General features: G+C 42.0%; 2 protein-coding genes across 2 annotated transcripts; one reads left to right on the forward strand and one right to left on the reverse strand.

The window, feature by feature from the left end:
* Positions 1-8,541: 8,541 nt before the first annotated feature.
* On the reverse strand, positions 8,542-11,379 carry LOC114265627 (rust resistance kinase Lr10-like). Its single transcript, XM_082883501.1, has 3 exons — positions 10,269-11,379; positions 9,880-9,906; positions 8,542-9,802 (listed from the first exon to the last, which is right to left on the reverse strand). Exons 1-3 carry the CDS (start codon positions 11,134-11,136, stop codon positions 8,703-8,705), a joined length of 1,995 nt encoding a protein of 664 aa, XP_082739627.1. The 5' UTR covers positions 11,137-11,379; the 3' UTR covers positions 8,542-8,702.
* Positions 11,380-12,862: 1,483 nt separating this feature from the next.
* Positions 12,863-14,537, forward strand: LOC145798054 (uncharacterized). The gene is made up of 2 exons (XM_082885510.1): positions 12,863-12,899; positions 13,771-14,537. The coding sequence occupies exons 1-2, from the start codon at positions 12,863-12,865 to the stop codon at positions 14,535-14,537; spliced, it is 804 nt and encodes a 267-aa protein (XP_082741636.1).
* Positions 14,538-14,817: the final 280 nt, after the last annotated feature.

The raw sequence follows: 14,817 nt of genomic DNA on the forward strand, positions 1-14,817 counted from the left end.
CATGATCATTGAGTTATGTTCGGCTTCTTGCATATCATTTTGCATTTTGCCCCTGCCTGCGGGCATGCCTGCGGGCACATTTCTGTTTATCTTGTATGTTTGTCTAAGTCTTCGGCCTTGTCAAAAATGGGTCGTCTCTAGGCTTTGACATTCACTCCCGTCACTTGTGACTTCCGAGTTCTGTCAAAGAGGGGCAACTGTAGACACCCCATTTTTGACCGACCTTAAGACTTAGGCGTCACCGATTGAGCGCTTGGTGATGTTGCATAATGTGCTTGTTCAGAAGTTTCGGAGTTGCGGCCGTGAGCCCTGCCTCCGGACCCCCGAACCCTTTTCTGTGCCTTGTCTCGGTTTGCGAACCAGACTCGGTTTTCTCTGTTTCTTTTCCTGAGGGGAGGGAGAGGTCCCGTAGACCATCTCTCAATGTCCGTAGGCTACATTTGGCGGCCGTAGGCCATTTTGCCCATTTCGGAGTCCGGTTCCCGATTTTCGGAGCCGTCAGGCCGTGTGCCTCGGTTCGGGACCGCTTAACCATCTCCTATTGCTCTGATTTTTGGCATACATCTTATTTCATCCATTTTGAGGGACACTGGGGGCTGAGAAACCCACTTCGAGGTCAGATACAACTTTCGGTGTTTAACGGGCAGTTTCCGGGGCCCCGAACTGCGTGTTTTGGCCCCGGAACGTTCGTTTTGCAACGGTTTTCGTTCATTTTTGGCAGGTACCTCTGTTTTATCACAAGGAAGGTCACTGAAGGGTGGGAGGCCAGCAATTGTTGCAGCAACCAGTTATCTCTCCTCCGGGGCCTCCCGGCGCCCGTTTTTGCAACTTCCGGGCTAATGTTGAATACCTTAGGGGTAGTGTTGCCAACTTTCAATCACATATCTGTGATCTACACACCTGGGAGGCCACTAAAAGTTGGTGGCCGGCCATTAAGGTCACCTGACCCTTTTGACCCCTTTCTTCCGGGCTAATGTTGAACCTCTTGGACCTTTTTTCTTGAACTTTGAACCACATATCTGTGATGTACACACCTGAGAGGCCCCTAAAAGTTCATGGCCGGCCAGTAAGTCAACTTGACCCTTTTGACCCCCTCTTTCCGAGCCATTGTTGAACCCCTTGGGCCCACTTTCTTGGAATTTCAATTACATGGTTGTGTTGTACACACATAGGGCTACCTCCCCAATACCTGGCCGGCCAGAAAAGCTGGTTGACCCTTTTGACCCCTAGCCGCCCGGCTAGGGGGTGTGGCCGGCCGGCCACCTCCAGCCAAAGTGAGCGGCCGGCCGTGCTCTCCTCACTGTACCCTTTCCAGCTGTGGGGCAATATCCCCCAGATATTTTCTGTATCCGGGGGATATTTTGGGAGAGAGGATTCCTCTCCAACTCACCCCCCTTTTACACCCCTTTCTTGACCTTATAACCAGCTGAGGGTCTTCTTCATGAAGGTTAGAAAAATTCTTCTCCAAGGACAAACCCTAAACTCCATTGTCTTCTTCTTCAATTCTTCAAAAAACCCTAAGTCTATAATCTTCATTCCTTCTACACCACCAAGCTCTACCACCACCATCTCATTTCCAGCAGCTAGGAGGGATTCTTGAAGGCTAAAGAAGCTGCAAATCAACCCAAGAAGCAACAAAAACTTGGATCTTCAAGGGTAAGTTACACTTTGATCCTTTTGACCCTTTCCTTTGATCTATTTTTAAGCCTCATTTCTTTTTGGTTTCAAGCTTCGGCCCTAACTGAAAAGGGCCATATTTTGAGCTCATCTTCACTTCTCATTAAGGGCTCAACCTTGTTTGAGCCCTCCATAATATACTTGCTTCATTGACCATGTTGTATGTCATGATTTTGCATGCTATTTTTGACCCATGAGAAATTTATTTTCGAGCATGTTATAAACTGATATGAGGCATATTTTGAGCCCCTCTTCAACATTGGAGAAGGGCTCAACATTGTTTGGTGTTTCCATGTGTCACTTGTAGTTCAATCCCTTATTTGGCCCCATTTTTGTGTAAATTAATAGCCCTCTTTGCTTCTGTTTTTGGACCTTGGTCCGAACTGAAAGTGGCCTTATTTTGGCCTATACTTCATGTTTCATTCACACTTTTTTTCTGTTTGGTGATTATTTTGTATACTTCATGTTTTAGCACTTTTTGAGCCTCATTTTGCATCATATTTTTAGCATGTTTGTATACTGATTTTGAGGCTGCCATATACTGTAAATGTTCATATTTTTGGTCCATCTTCAGTGTTGTAGAAGGAAATTTTTCAGTTTGGGTTTTTCTTATACCACTTGCTTCATTACCCCTCTTTTGGCCCCTATTCTTGCATGCTATTTTTCCCCTACCTATACTTGCTGTTTGGCCATGTTTATAACTGTGAAAGTGCATCTTTTGGGACTGTCTAGCTTTTGTCTTTGCATTGCATGTCCATATTGTGCATGTTTGGCATAGCTATAGGCCATTTCGGATGCCTAATGTCGCATTTCGGGACATTTCCTTGCATTTCATGTCATTTCGCTTCATTTCGGGACTGTTTTCCCCCATATTTTAATGCTGAAATTCCATTAGTACGCTTGCATATCATTTTTGTCATTTCATCACATTTTATCATTGCCTCGGTTTGCGTGCCCGTGTGCACGCATTTCGAGGCACTCCCTTTTTTTTTTATCCGACGGCATCCTATGTGAGTGTGGCTGAGGCTCACTCATGTTGGTATAAGCCCATATCATATTTCCATGTCATTTGCATTGCGTATGCATTGCCTCGGTTTGCGTGCCCGTGTGCACACATTTCGAGGCACTTCATTTTCTGCCATCGGCATCTTATGTGAGTGTGGCTGAGGCTCTCTCATGTTAGTATAAGTCCATTTTGCATTTTCCATGTCATTCGCATCGCTTTTACATTGCCTCGGTTTGCGTGCCCGTGTGCACGCATTTCGAGGCACCTCATTTTCTGCCATCGGCATCTTATGTAGGTGCGGCTGAGGCTCTCTCGTGTTAGTATAAGTCCATACTTCATTTTCCATGTCATTTGCATTGCGTATGCATTGCCTCGGTTTGCGTGCCCGTGTGCACACATTTCGAGGCACCTCATTTTCTGCCATCGGCATCCTATGTGAGTGTGGCTGAGGCTCACTCATGTTGGTATAAGCCCATATCATGTTTCCATGTCATTTGCATTGTGTATGTCATTGCCTCGGTTTGCGTGCCCGTGTGCACGCATTTCGAGGCACTTCATTTTCATCAACCGGCATCCTATGTGAGTGTGGCTAAGGCTCACTCATGTTGGTATCAGCCCATTTATCATTTTCCATGTCATTACATCATTTCGCCATTGCCTCGGTTTGCGTGCCCGCGTGCACGTACTTCGAGACACATATCATTGCCTCGGTTTGCGTGCCCGCGTGCACGTACTTCGAGACACATATCATTGCCTCAGTTTGCGTGCCTGCATGCACGCACTTCGAGACACATATCATTGCCTCGGTTTGCGTGCCTGCGTGCACACATTTCGAGACACACATCATTTTCTCGGTTTGCGTGCCCGTGTGCACGCATTTTGAGGCATCTCATTTTCATCATATTCTGTATTTTCTCGATTTGCGTGCCCGTGTGCACGCATTTTGAGGCATCTCGGTTTGCGTGCCCGTGTGCACGCATTTCGAGACATCTCATTTTCATAGCATTGTATATGTTATGATTGCATCTTAGTTGCATTTCACGCATATCATGCATATTGCATCGTGTCCGGAATATGAGTTAGCCCGGGCACGGGAAACGAGGTATGTTTCGTACTCCGAGTGACGGAATGTGTCTCAATTCCCCAGTCACCGACACTCCGGATTATCCATGATGGAGTTAGGTTTTAGCTGTAGTTTCATGTGCATTCATCCTATATTGAGTTGTGCATTTCGACTCCTCTGCCATCATGCCTCGGTATGCGTGATTGGTGGCACGAGGATCGAGACATGCATATATTTGTGCAAATACATTGCTATGCCCCTTTCTTGCTCTCTGTTGCAGCAAAATCAGGAATCAGCAACTTTCCGGGACTTGGCACGCTTTTCAAAAAATAACAGGTGTAAACAGAGGCTAATTGGGGCATTCCGGTGGATTTCCGCGCAAGATAGTCCGGACATGCATCATCCACCAGAAGCAAGGCAGTCCCTGGCTTGCACGCCAGTTTTATTTGCTTTCTTAGTTAATTCATTAATTAGGATTTTGTAATATTTTGGACTGTAATATTCTTTTATTTTGGGGACTGTAATATTTGGACTGTATATTTATTCGGACCCTCTGCGCGAGGGCACAACTGTAATAAGTGTGCGTGAGTGTGTTGTATGTCTTCCAACCCCACGTCTTTCTCCCTTTTATTTATTCGCTTATGATGGTTAGATTAGGGCATATTTAAATTAGCATACAGTATGACAGCATGTTTGCATCATTCATCTGTATTGCATGCATCGGGCTCGGCGCATCATACTAACTGCATTGTACTTTCAATTCCAAATTGAATACATGGTAGTTATAGCATTCCATATGCCATCTTAGAATAACCGAGCCTGCTATAGTTGCATTTTGCATGTGTTGCATTAGGCATTTCTGTACACTTAGGATCATGCATGATTTCTAATATAGTTTCTATTTTGGCTTGGAATACTCGGTGAGTTTTATGCTTTAGCATCCTTGCATGTGTGTGAGTGAATGCCATGATAGCATACTTACCATGAGGCTATGTGCTTATCTGATATAACTGCCTGAATGCCTGTGGGTGAAGGTTGGGTTACTTGAATAGGGACAATTCATCAAATGTTTGTTTTAAGCCCACTAGATAGTGGCAAAACCATCTTTTCCGAAAGCCCACCTGAGGGTGGCAAATCCGTGTCTTAGCCTACCTGCAGGTAGCACCATCAAACCATTTTGAAATAAACAAGCATGAAATGTTTTGTTCCAATTCGGACGACCCAGTCTATATTTATATGCTGCGAGCATCACATAGTAACCTAGGCTAATAACCGGAATAAGAACATACAATGTTTTCAAAAATTGATATCATGGTTAGTAGAGGCCGGTCTATGACCGGGCGAGCGGGGGTGCTCACGAAGTGACCTTCCCCAATCGTACCCAAGTCCCCGAGCCGAGGCAACTTTGGTGATGACGGACACGTGGCCTTTTGGCACCGAGTCAGGGTTTCCTAAATTTCCCAAAATAAAATATTTAGGTGGCGACTCTGTATCTGGCAAAGCAGTCCATGTTTGGCACTTCTTTCAAAAATCTGTTTTCTTAAAACGATTTGCCAGATTTGGACTCTTTGGTTCAGATTTAGAACCGTGACTGCGAAAAGTCGAGTCCGAGCTGTAGCGAGGTCCCCCGCGGGCTTGTTACAGTCTGTAATAATTAATTAGCTAGGATAGTTGGTTTGTTATTCGGACTGTATTATTCTTTCGGACCCTCCGAGCGAGGGCAATTGTGTAATAAGTGTGGGTGCGTGTGTGCATGTCTTCCAACCCCCACTTCTTTCTCCCTTTTACTTACCTGCTTTTGATAGTTAGTATTAGGACATGTTTACTTTAACATACCTTATGCTATGCATGCGTGCATCATTCATCAGTATTGCATGCACCAGGCTCGGCGCATCATACTAACTGCATAAGTATTTCAAATCTAACTTGAATACATGCTACTTGTGCATTTTCACATGTCATTTATAGACTAGCCGAGTCTACTCTAGTGACATTCTGTATGCGTTGCATTAGGCATTTAAACATGGACTTGGATCATGCATAATTGCTAACATGTTCTTGCTTTGGCTTGGAGTACTCGGTAAGCATTTATGCTTTAGCATACCGCATGCGTGTGAGTGTTGCCATAACAGCATGATTACCATGAGGCTAGCTGCTTATGTGATATAACTGTTTGAATGCCTGTGGGTGGAGGTCGAATTATCTAAATTGGAATAATGCATTAAAGCTGTGAGTTTTAAGCCCACTTGAGGTTGGCAAAACCTGCATTTTAGCCTACTTGCGAGTAGCAAACCATTTTCAAAACAAGCATGAAATGTTTTGTTCCAATTTAGGCGATTTGGTCTATACTTGTTTGCTGTGCGCATAACATAGTAATTCTAGGCTAATAACCGAAATAAGAACACATAACGTTTTTCAAAAAACGGATATCACGGTTAGTAGAGGCCGATCTTCGGATCGGGCGAGAGGGGGTGCTCATAGCTGACCTTCCCCAATCGTACCCAAGCTCCCGAGCCGAGGCAACTTTGGTGATGACGGACACGTGGCCTTTGGCACCGAGTCAGGGTTTCCTAAATTTCCCCTTAAAAAATATTTAGGTGGCGACTCTGTATCTGGCAAAGCAGTCCATGTTTGGCACTTCTTTTCAAAAATCTGTTTCTCAAAACGATTTACCGGATTTGGACTCTTTGGTTCAGATTAAGGACCGTGACACAAATTGAGTCCGAACTGTAACGAGGCCCGCGGGCGCGTCTACAGATACCTATACTTTGGTTGCTTGAGTTAGCCATGAAAATTTTCTGCAAAACCCACTTTTCTTCTTCATACACCTTCTCTTTTCAGCCCTCTTTTCAAATCCAAGCTTCCACTTCGAACTTAGCTCTGATACCACTTTATGTTGGGTGTTTTGGACGCAAGTGTGTGTTTAAACAACAAAGAAATCAATCTAAAACACACAAAATCAGATCTAATTTTTTCTTGTAGAAAATAGAGAAGAAGAGCAGCAAAACATGGAAGAAGAGGGGTCACCCTTGAATAGCCCCTTGAGCAGATTTTTCTATGGGAGCAGCTTGCCTCTGGTCCTTAATTGGACTAGACGGTGCTGTTCGGCTCGTAGGGGCCCACCACGGGCCTTGTTTTGATAATCTGAACAGTTCAATGTGTAGAACTCGTCGAGTACTATATGTTTACAAAAATCACATTTATCGGATATCGATAGCTATGTGATCAAATCAATTTTGTATAAAAAAAAATTAGACGGTGAACAAATTAACGGTTGACAAAAAACTGATAAGATGAGATAGCTATCGATATCAGATCAACGTGATTTTTTACAGGCATATATTAATCGACAAGTTATACACATTGAACGGTTTGGATTATCAAAATGGGACCCGTGGTGGGCCCTCACGGGTTGAACAGCACTGTCCAGTCCGATTAAGGACCGGAGGCAAGCTACCCCTTTTTCTATTACCTTTTTAGCTTCCGTTGCAAACTTTGTATATGAAATTATATCAACTCAAGTACCAATAAAATATCTAGACAAATTTCCTCCACATACATTCACTCTAATTAACAAAACTCAACCCAAAACATAATTAGAATTAAATAAGTATAAGTGATTGTTTGGATACAAAATTGACAAGCACATACAAGCAGAACTCTAAACCCAATGTTAGCACATGAGTGATGTTTTCTGTCTTCTTTCATTTTCTTTTCAAAAATCAAAAGTCAACCCAAACTTTTATTTATATACAAATTATTTTGCAAAAAGTAAAATTAATCTATTAAACTCAAAACTACAAATAAAATGAGAGAATTCACATCATAAAGTGTATTAATATCTAAAAATAATAGAATACTTATATTCATTCATCATTAGGCTTGTGTTGTTATTATCTAATGGTTTGGCAATTGCTTTTATGGTTTTTTTTTTTTTAAATACCATTTGCTGTATTTTTTTTTTTTTTTTGGATAAGATTAATTTGTTTTTTAATTTTTAAAATTTTTTAGTCTGAAAGTCCATGAAAAATTTAAGAACTATATTATCTACAAATTTTGTGGGGGAAAAAAAAACTACGAAGAAAAATCCAAAAAAGTAGTTCCCAAAACTAAAACATCATATAAAACACAGAAATATAACACCCAACCTGACACGAACATTATGTATTTTATTTATATATGAATAATTCATTCAAAGCTTATAAATATAACATTTATTTCTAAAGTTTGAATTAGTTTTATTTTATTATTGATTTTCAAGTTATTTTGTCCAAACTTAATATGAAATATTATGTTCAAAGCATATTGGAGTTTTTTTTAAAAAAATCTAAAAATTGATTGGACACATGTCTGACACACATTTAGAACCACCAGTCCTGAGTTTTTTTTGGGCCCTAAACGAAATCTTAAAATAAATATTAGTGATGAGAGAGTATGCTATGGCTGGCCTTTTGGACTAACACAACTAGATCATTGACATTAGTAAGGGAAGTCTGAGAAGTGTTGGAAGAAGAGAAGTGGCATGGTGAACCTCTTTACATTAATCTAATGATCAATCGAATTTTTTGTTTGTTTCACTGTTTCATTCTATGTTTATAAGTACGACAATTCTTGCTCAAAGATTGTATAATGGTTAGTCATGGTCTGAGTTGTACAGCTAGAAAGGTTTTTGTTCAAAGATTGTATTGGTTAGTCATGGTCTGAGTTGTACAGCTAGAAAGGTTTTTGTTTTTGTTTTTGTGAGAACTAGTTGTCGGACAACACCTTTTACAATAACAACAAATGCAAGCAAAACTATTTGAAAGCTGGTACACCAGATGTATTATTTGATAAGCCGTAAGAGTAGATAGATGATCACACAATCGTTCCTATTCTGATTAACTGAAACAAGATTTTTACCATATATACAAAACTGATTAAAAAAATTCTAACACGAGCAATACTAATTTTATTATCTCACTCAGATTCAGAAATGACTTCTAACTTGCTATCAAAAGACTTTCCACCTGTAGCAGTTCTGGGATTTGTGGTGGTAAATGGATTGGGGGGCATGGCCAGAGTGTCTCCATCTCCTTCTAGCATTTGAACAACAACTTTCATCGAAGGCCGGTCTCCTGGGTACCATTGAATGCACCAAAGTCCCACAATTGTTATTTTCTTCACAATCTTAGCATCTCCGTCTTCCTCAACCACAATCCCCTGTTCATGATTTAAACGGTCATAGATCCATTCAGGGAAATAAACTTCGCTGGTATTCTGTGTTGTAACATGGGTATTCTTCCTCCCTCCAACCATTTCAAGCAACAACATTCCAAAACTGTAGACATCTGATTTGCATAATACGTTCCCAAAGTTCCTGGAGAACACTTCAGGTGCAATATAGCCTACGGTGCCCCTAGCAGCAGTCATGGATACATCACTTTGTTCTTTCGAACACAACTTGGCTAGACCAAAATCAGAAATCTTAGGATTAAAGTTGTGGTCCAACAAGATGTTATGAGGTTTAATATCGAAATGAAGGATTCGTTGATCACACCCTTGATGAAGATATTCAATACCTTTGGCTATCCCAAGAGCAATACCTTGCAGCCTCTCCCAACCAAGTGAACATTTTTCCTGATTGGATGATATAAACTTCTCTAGCGAATCATTTGGCAAGTACTCGTACACGAGAGCTCTTTTAAATCCATCAGCACAGTATCCGACCAAGCGAACCACGTTGACGTGGTGAATTCTGCCTATTGTTCCAACTTCGTTGATGAAGTCGTCCCCATTCCCCTTGACATCGTTGAGGATCTTGGCTGCAATGTGAACATCATTGGAAAACCTTCCCTTGTACACTGTTCCATAACCTCCTTGGCCTAGTTTTTCCTTAAAATTATCAGTAATTTTCTTAATCTCTGCATAAGTGTATCTTGTAGGCTTGAGAGCTCTATAATCCTCCAAAAATCTTTCAATTTTCATTTGATCCTCTTTCTTTAATTTATTTGATCTGTGGACAAGATATACAGTTACCATGACTACAAGAAGAAGAAACAAGCCGGAAGGGATCACACCTGCAAATTTAAACAACCAAATTAGGAGGGAAGACTCCTCTAGAAAAATCAAGGGAAGAGGCATATACAAAATTCACCTTTAAGAACTTGGCTTTTTGTTTCACCTGTAAAAGACAGACAAGATCAAACAGTTTGTCATTCATAAAATTATATAATTTATTTGCTATAGGTTTTCAGGATGAAAGCTCTTTCATTTGTCAGCATGTGTCATAGTTTATGGAGAGATCTGATGGTTACTCCAATGAGTCACATGACAGTGAATTCACCTAATTAATTTGTAGGCCTATGCGACTCCTAGGACTCTGTTTGGATCATGATTTTGGAAATGGAAATGGGAAAGGTGAGGAAGATGTGAATGAAATACAACCTAAATTTTTTTATTTTTCTTTTTCAAATCTCTATCCAAAATCCTTGATACTGAAAGTAAAACAGGGGGGAAACTAGTAGTGGAGGGACGAAGGAGTACCTGTAGCTTGTTTGCCAAGTGATGGAGTATCCGCAACAATTGATGGTGGGTTAGGAATATTATTGTGAGAACATTCAGTTTCATCATGTTTTCTGCTGCTGCTGTTATTCCTCCTCCTCAATCTACAATACTTGCCTATTTCTTCACAACTCCCACATATGGGCTTGGACCAACTCAATCGAAGGTCATTAGTATAGAAATCAGGAGAACCATATGGAGGGGAATTTATTGATGTTATGGTACGTAACTTTCTGCAAGATAATAGGGACTGCAGGATTGAAAAATCATCAGGTACCGCATAGACCACTTGACCTTGGCTGCTGTTAAGGCAATTATTTGTGATTGGAAACGCTGAATAGCCATATTCTGTACCATACCATTCCAAAGGGTAGGTTTGGTTTGTTGAGGAGGGACAACTGAAAAGGCTAAACTTACTTCCATGAAGTAGTGAAAATTTGAAGGGAGAGACCGATAAATTGTGGTTTAGATTTAGGAGAAGTTGTTCGAGAAAGCAATCACTGGGGTCATATATATATAACGACTGGTCTCTGTAATTGATTAGCGTGACGAATACCTTAGCAGTCCCAAACAATGGGAGCTCAAGCAGGGTATTTTTGTCTGGGGAGCAGGATAGTTGAAATCCAGGATACCCACAGTGATTTGGCTGATGGTCCTTTAGCCAGAATGGGAACCGGATGTCTGGGCCGTCATCCCCACACCTTGTCACCGCGCATTCATCTGAATCTCGTGGTCGTGGTTGTGGTGCTCCTCCAACTCCAAGAAATCCTGTGGCCAATACTACTACTTGGAGTTGGAACAAGAAGAGAAAAACAGAGAACAAGAGGAAGAAGAAGAACATCATGGCCATTTCCAATTTTAATTTCCTTTGTGGAGTTCCAAATTCAATGCCTCATCCTCATCCTCATCCTGTCATTCTATATTGATGCTAATTGCTCGCTTGACTTCAAGTCCTCATCTTCATCCTCTCTCTCTCTCTCTCTGTATTGATGCTAATTGCCTGCTTGACTTCAAGTCAAACCTACGTACACAGCAAAGCGCTGTGACGAAAAAAAAAAATCAAACAAAACCGTGTAGTTTTGAAGTTTGACCCACTTCGTTGCAGTATATATAGTTTTCAATAAAAGACTTGGACTTTTCAGGCAACGACTTACTTTCCTAGCCCAAATCACATGCCAGTGATAATATTATAATGTGGACCTTGAATTTATTATTATCCAGAGCAATGGGACTTGGGCATATCTGATACCATCGCCTTTCGCTTCCATCATCCATCAATGTCTTGGCTTCTTTCCTCCATTCTTCTTCTTGTTCTTCTTCTTCTTCATGTCCTTGTTCTTCTTCTTCTTCATGTCCTTGTAAGAATTAATGTATAGAGAAAGAGAGAAATTGCGTATATATTGATGTTATTGATGTTATTGATAGATGTATTACAAAGGTTCAATTGAGCTCGTTTATTTAGGAGAGGAGCCAAAAGTGGGAGCCTAAAGTGGCCGAAAGTGGCACTAATAAAGTAAAGTAAAAGTAAAGGAAATATACACTACTAATAGCTATACACTACTAACATCATTACAAGCACTAATATACACTAACAGCCCCCCTCAAACTCAAGGAGGATAGGAACTAACCAACTTGAGTTTGAAGAGACTAACAAAACGTGAAAATAAAATAGGATAGGAGACACTGTATGATCGTGTCGAACCATTGGTGAAGACACTGTATGGTCGTGTCAGACCGTTGTAGGAGCTAACCGGAATCAATGTCGGGACAGTTTACGGGGTCATGCCGGACCGTTGTAGAAGCTAACCGGAATCAATGTCGGGACAGTTTATGGGGTCATGCCGGACCGATGTAGAAGCTGACCGGAATCAATGTCGGGACAGTTTACGGGGTCATGCCGGACCGATGTAGAAGCTGACCGGAATCAATGTCGGGACAGTTTACGGGATCAGGTCGGACCGTTGTAGCAGACACTGTGTGGTCGTGTCAGACCGTGGGAGCCCAAAAGATATATATTTATATATATATATATAGATATATATATCGCACCCTCAAAAGTCGGGCCCAATCTATCAAAAGGCGTGCCATCAAAAGGCGTGCCCAACAGAAAGCTTTGAGCGGCGAGCCATCAAAAGGGGCGCACGCGGCGATGCACGTGACCGACAGAGTGTCGTGTCGTCCTCTGCGTCATTGTCTATATAAACCAAAGCGAAGCCTGAGGCTTGGAAGCATAACAAACCAGTTGAAACCTCTTCGTTCTCTGAGAGCTTTTCTCTAAGAGCTGCAAACCCCGAAACACTCTGTAACATCTGAAACACTCAGCAACCCATAACATGGCCTCTTCTTCCCGTGCAGCTACCCAGAACATGGCCTCTTCTTCCCGTGGTCTGCTCACTCTATTTCTCGACCTCAACGAGTCCACAAGAGAGATAACCGGGACAGTTGCCCTTGAACCTTAACCAAGCGCCCTTGGTTTTGCTCCGTTGACCTTTCCGATGCGGTCTGTGGAGCAAATAATGGTAGTGCAATCGGATATTGAGGCCAATCAGTATACATTGAAGTCATGTGTGGAGACGATGACTGTAGTCACAAATTTGTCACACCGGCTTCAGAGTAGGACAAATGAGGTGCAGCAGTTAAACGCCCAACTGGCTCTGCTGCAGCGCATGTATAAGGATGCGCGAGCAGAAATATGTGTACTAAAGGCGGAAAACAAGGAGCTGAAGCAGAAGTCCACCATTATGTTCCGATTCGAAGGTCCGCCAGATGCTGTGGTGGAGGAGCAAGGGGGAGTGAACGGGCTCGGCGGCGTGAGAAACACGGAGGCAGCACCGTCAAGGGCCGCCCAGGACGGAGGCAAAAAGAGGAGACCGGCGGCAAAGTAGAGAAGGGATAAGGAAAAAAAAATCCCGCATGTGGGTGGGTGTTTGTGGGTGGTGGGGTTGTGTGGGTTTTGTTTGTTTGTTTGTTTTTTTTTTTTTTTTTGTAAAATTGTGATCGGGGTTGATCCCTGAGATGAATAAAATATGGGTTGTGGTGCAAATTTGTAAATTGTTTTGGTTTTTTTTTTTTTTTTTTTTTTATGTGTGTGTGTGTGATGTATTGGTAATGCTCTGGTATTACAATGGAAATGTAGGACTTAAATTTGGTGGTTTGTGAATAATAGTCTATGATGGTGTGCGGGCACTTTGAGTATTGGATACTGTTGTGCTTTGTGGAGAGAGAGTCAGTGAGTGGGGTGCAAAAGGTGAAGGAGACATGATGGGTTGAAAATGTTTTGGGTCAAAAGTGGTGGTGAAAGGCACAGGGAAAATTGATTAAAAATAAATAAAGAAGTGGGGATGGGTTCAAAAGTGGACACTGTTAGTGGGAAACATGAGTGCATTGATTATTTGATATAATAATAATAATAATAAAAATAAAAAGTTAGACTAGTGGGAGAGAATGAGTGGAGTATGGTAAGGGTTTCATCCAATATGGTAAGTGGAGTATGGCAGTGGTGGGACTGAGTCCCGGTATAGCAGCGATAGCGATTCTGGATTCTGCGATCTTTCTCACTTAGCCGACAACATTTCGTATTACAAGCTCTCTGCGGATCAGTATGAGAGCAATTTGCTGTCGGTGGTTAATTCTTTTTTGCTATCTATCAATGAAACCGACGTTCACCTTGTCAAGTCAGGGCCGTGTAATGCCAGCTGCATCAGGTTTTCTCTGGTGAAGCTTTTGAGGCTTTCTGGTTATGACGCTGATGTGTGTGCATCTAAGTGGCAGGGTAGTGGGAAGGTCCCTGGAGGGGACCATGAATATATTGATGTAGTCAATTACAAAGGTACTGGAAGCTCTGAGCGTTTGATCATTGATATCGATTTTCAAAGCCGCTTTGAAATAGCTAGAGCTGTCGACTCCTACGATAGAATACTCAACTCCCTCCCTATTGTTTATGTGGGCTCATTGACGAAGCTGAGACAGTTCCTTCAAGTTATGGTGGAAGCTTCTAGATCTTCTCTAAAGCAGAACTCGACACCTCTTCCTCCATGGCGGTCCCTTGCTTATTTGCAAGCAAAGTGGGACTCTCCCTATCAGAGACGCGTTAAGCCAGATGAACAGAGTCTGGGCAAAGGAGGATGCAGTCGGAGACCGAGGAGGTACCGCTGGAGTCGGAGAGGGATGCTCCTCAACATAGATGCAGAGGATAAGTGGGATCCAACGGTTGTGATCGGATCTGGTGCTGAGGTGGTGAAGTGTTGTTGAAGAAGCTATCATGGAAGAAGAAATTAGGAAATTTGGGTTTGTCCGGCGGGCGGCCAAGGCGAGATTGTCGCCCGTCGGTGGAACGAAAATACTAGGTTCTTAACCTAACTCTGATACCATGTAAGAATTAATGTATAGAGAAAGAGAGAAATTGTGTATATATTGATGTTATTGATGTTATTGATAGATGTATTACAAAGGTTCAATTGAGCTCGTTTATATAGGAGAGGAGCCAAAAGTGGGTGCCTAAAGTGGCCGAAAGTGGCACTAATAAAGTAAA

The sequence above is a fragment of the Camellia sinensis genome, chromosome 8 (genome assembly GCF_055761805.1).
Source record: "Camellia sinensis isolate YWXY chromosome 8, ASM5576180v1, whole genome shotgun sequence".
NCBI lineage: Eukaryota > Viridiplantae > Streptophyta > Magnoliopsida > Ericales > Theaceae > Camellia > Camellia sinensis.

Bases quoted from the DNA above. Each gene is read 5' to 3' on its own strand.
- LOC114265627 (XM_082883501.1), bottom strand. From the start codon at position 11,136: ATGGCCATGATGTTCTTCTTCTTCCTCTTGTTCTCTGTTTTTCTCTTC. The intron at 9,907-10,268 runs GTACTCCTTCGT...TGTCTTTTACAG, and splicing joins ACTTGGCAAACAAGCTACAG to GTGAAACAAAAAGCCAAGTT. The intron at 9,803-9,879 runs GTGAATTTTGTA...TTAAATTTGCAG, and splicing joins AAAAAGCCAAGTTCTTAAAG to GTGTGATCCCTTCCGGCTTG.
- LOC145798054 (XM_082885510.1), top strand. From the start codon at position 12,863: ATGACTGTAGTCACAAATTTGTCACACCGGCTTCAGA. The intron at 12,900-13,770 runs GTAGGACAAATG...CAATATGGTAAG, and splicing joins TTTGTCACACCGGCTTCAGA to TGGAGTATGGCAGTGGTGGG.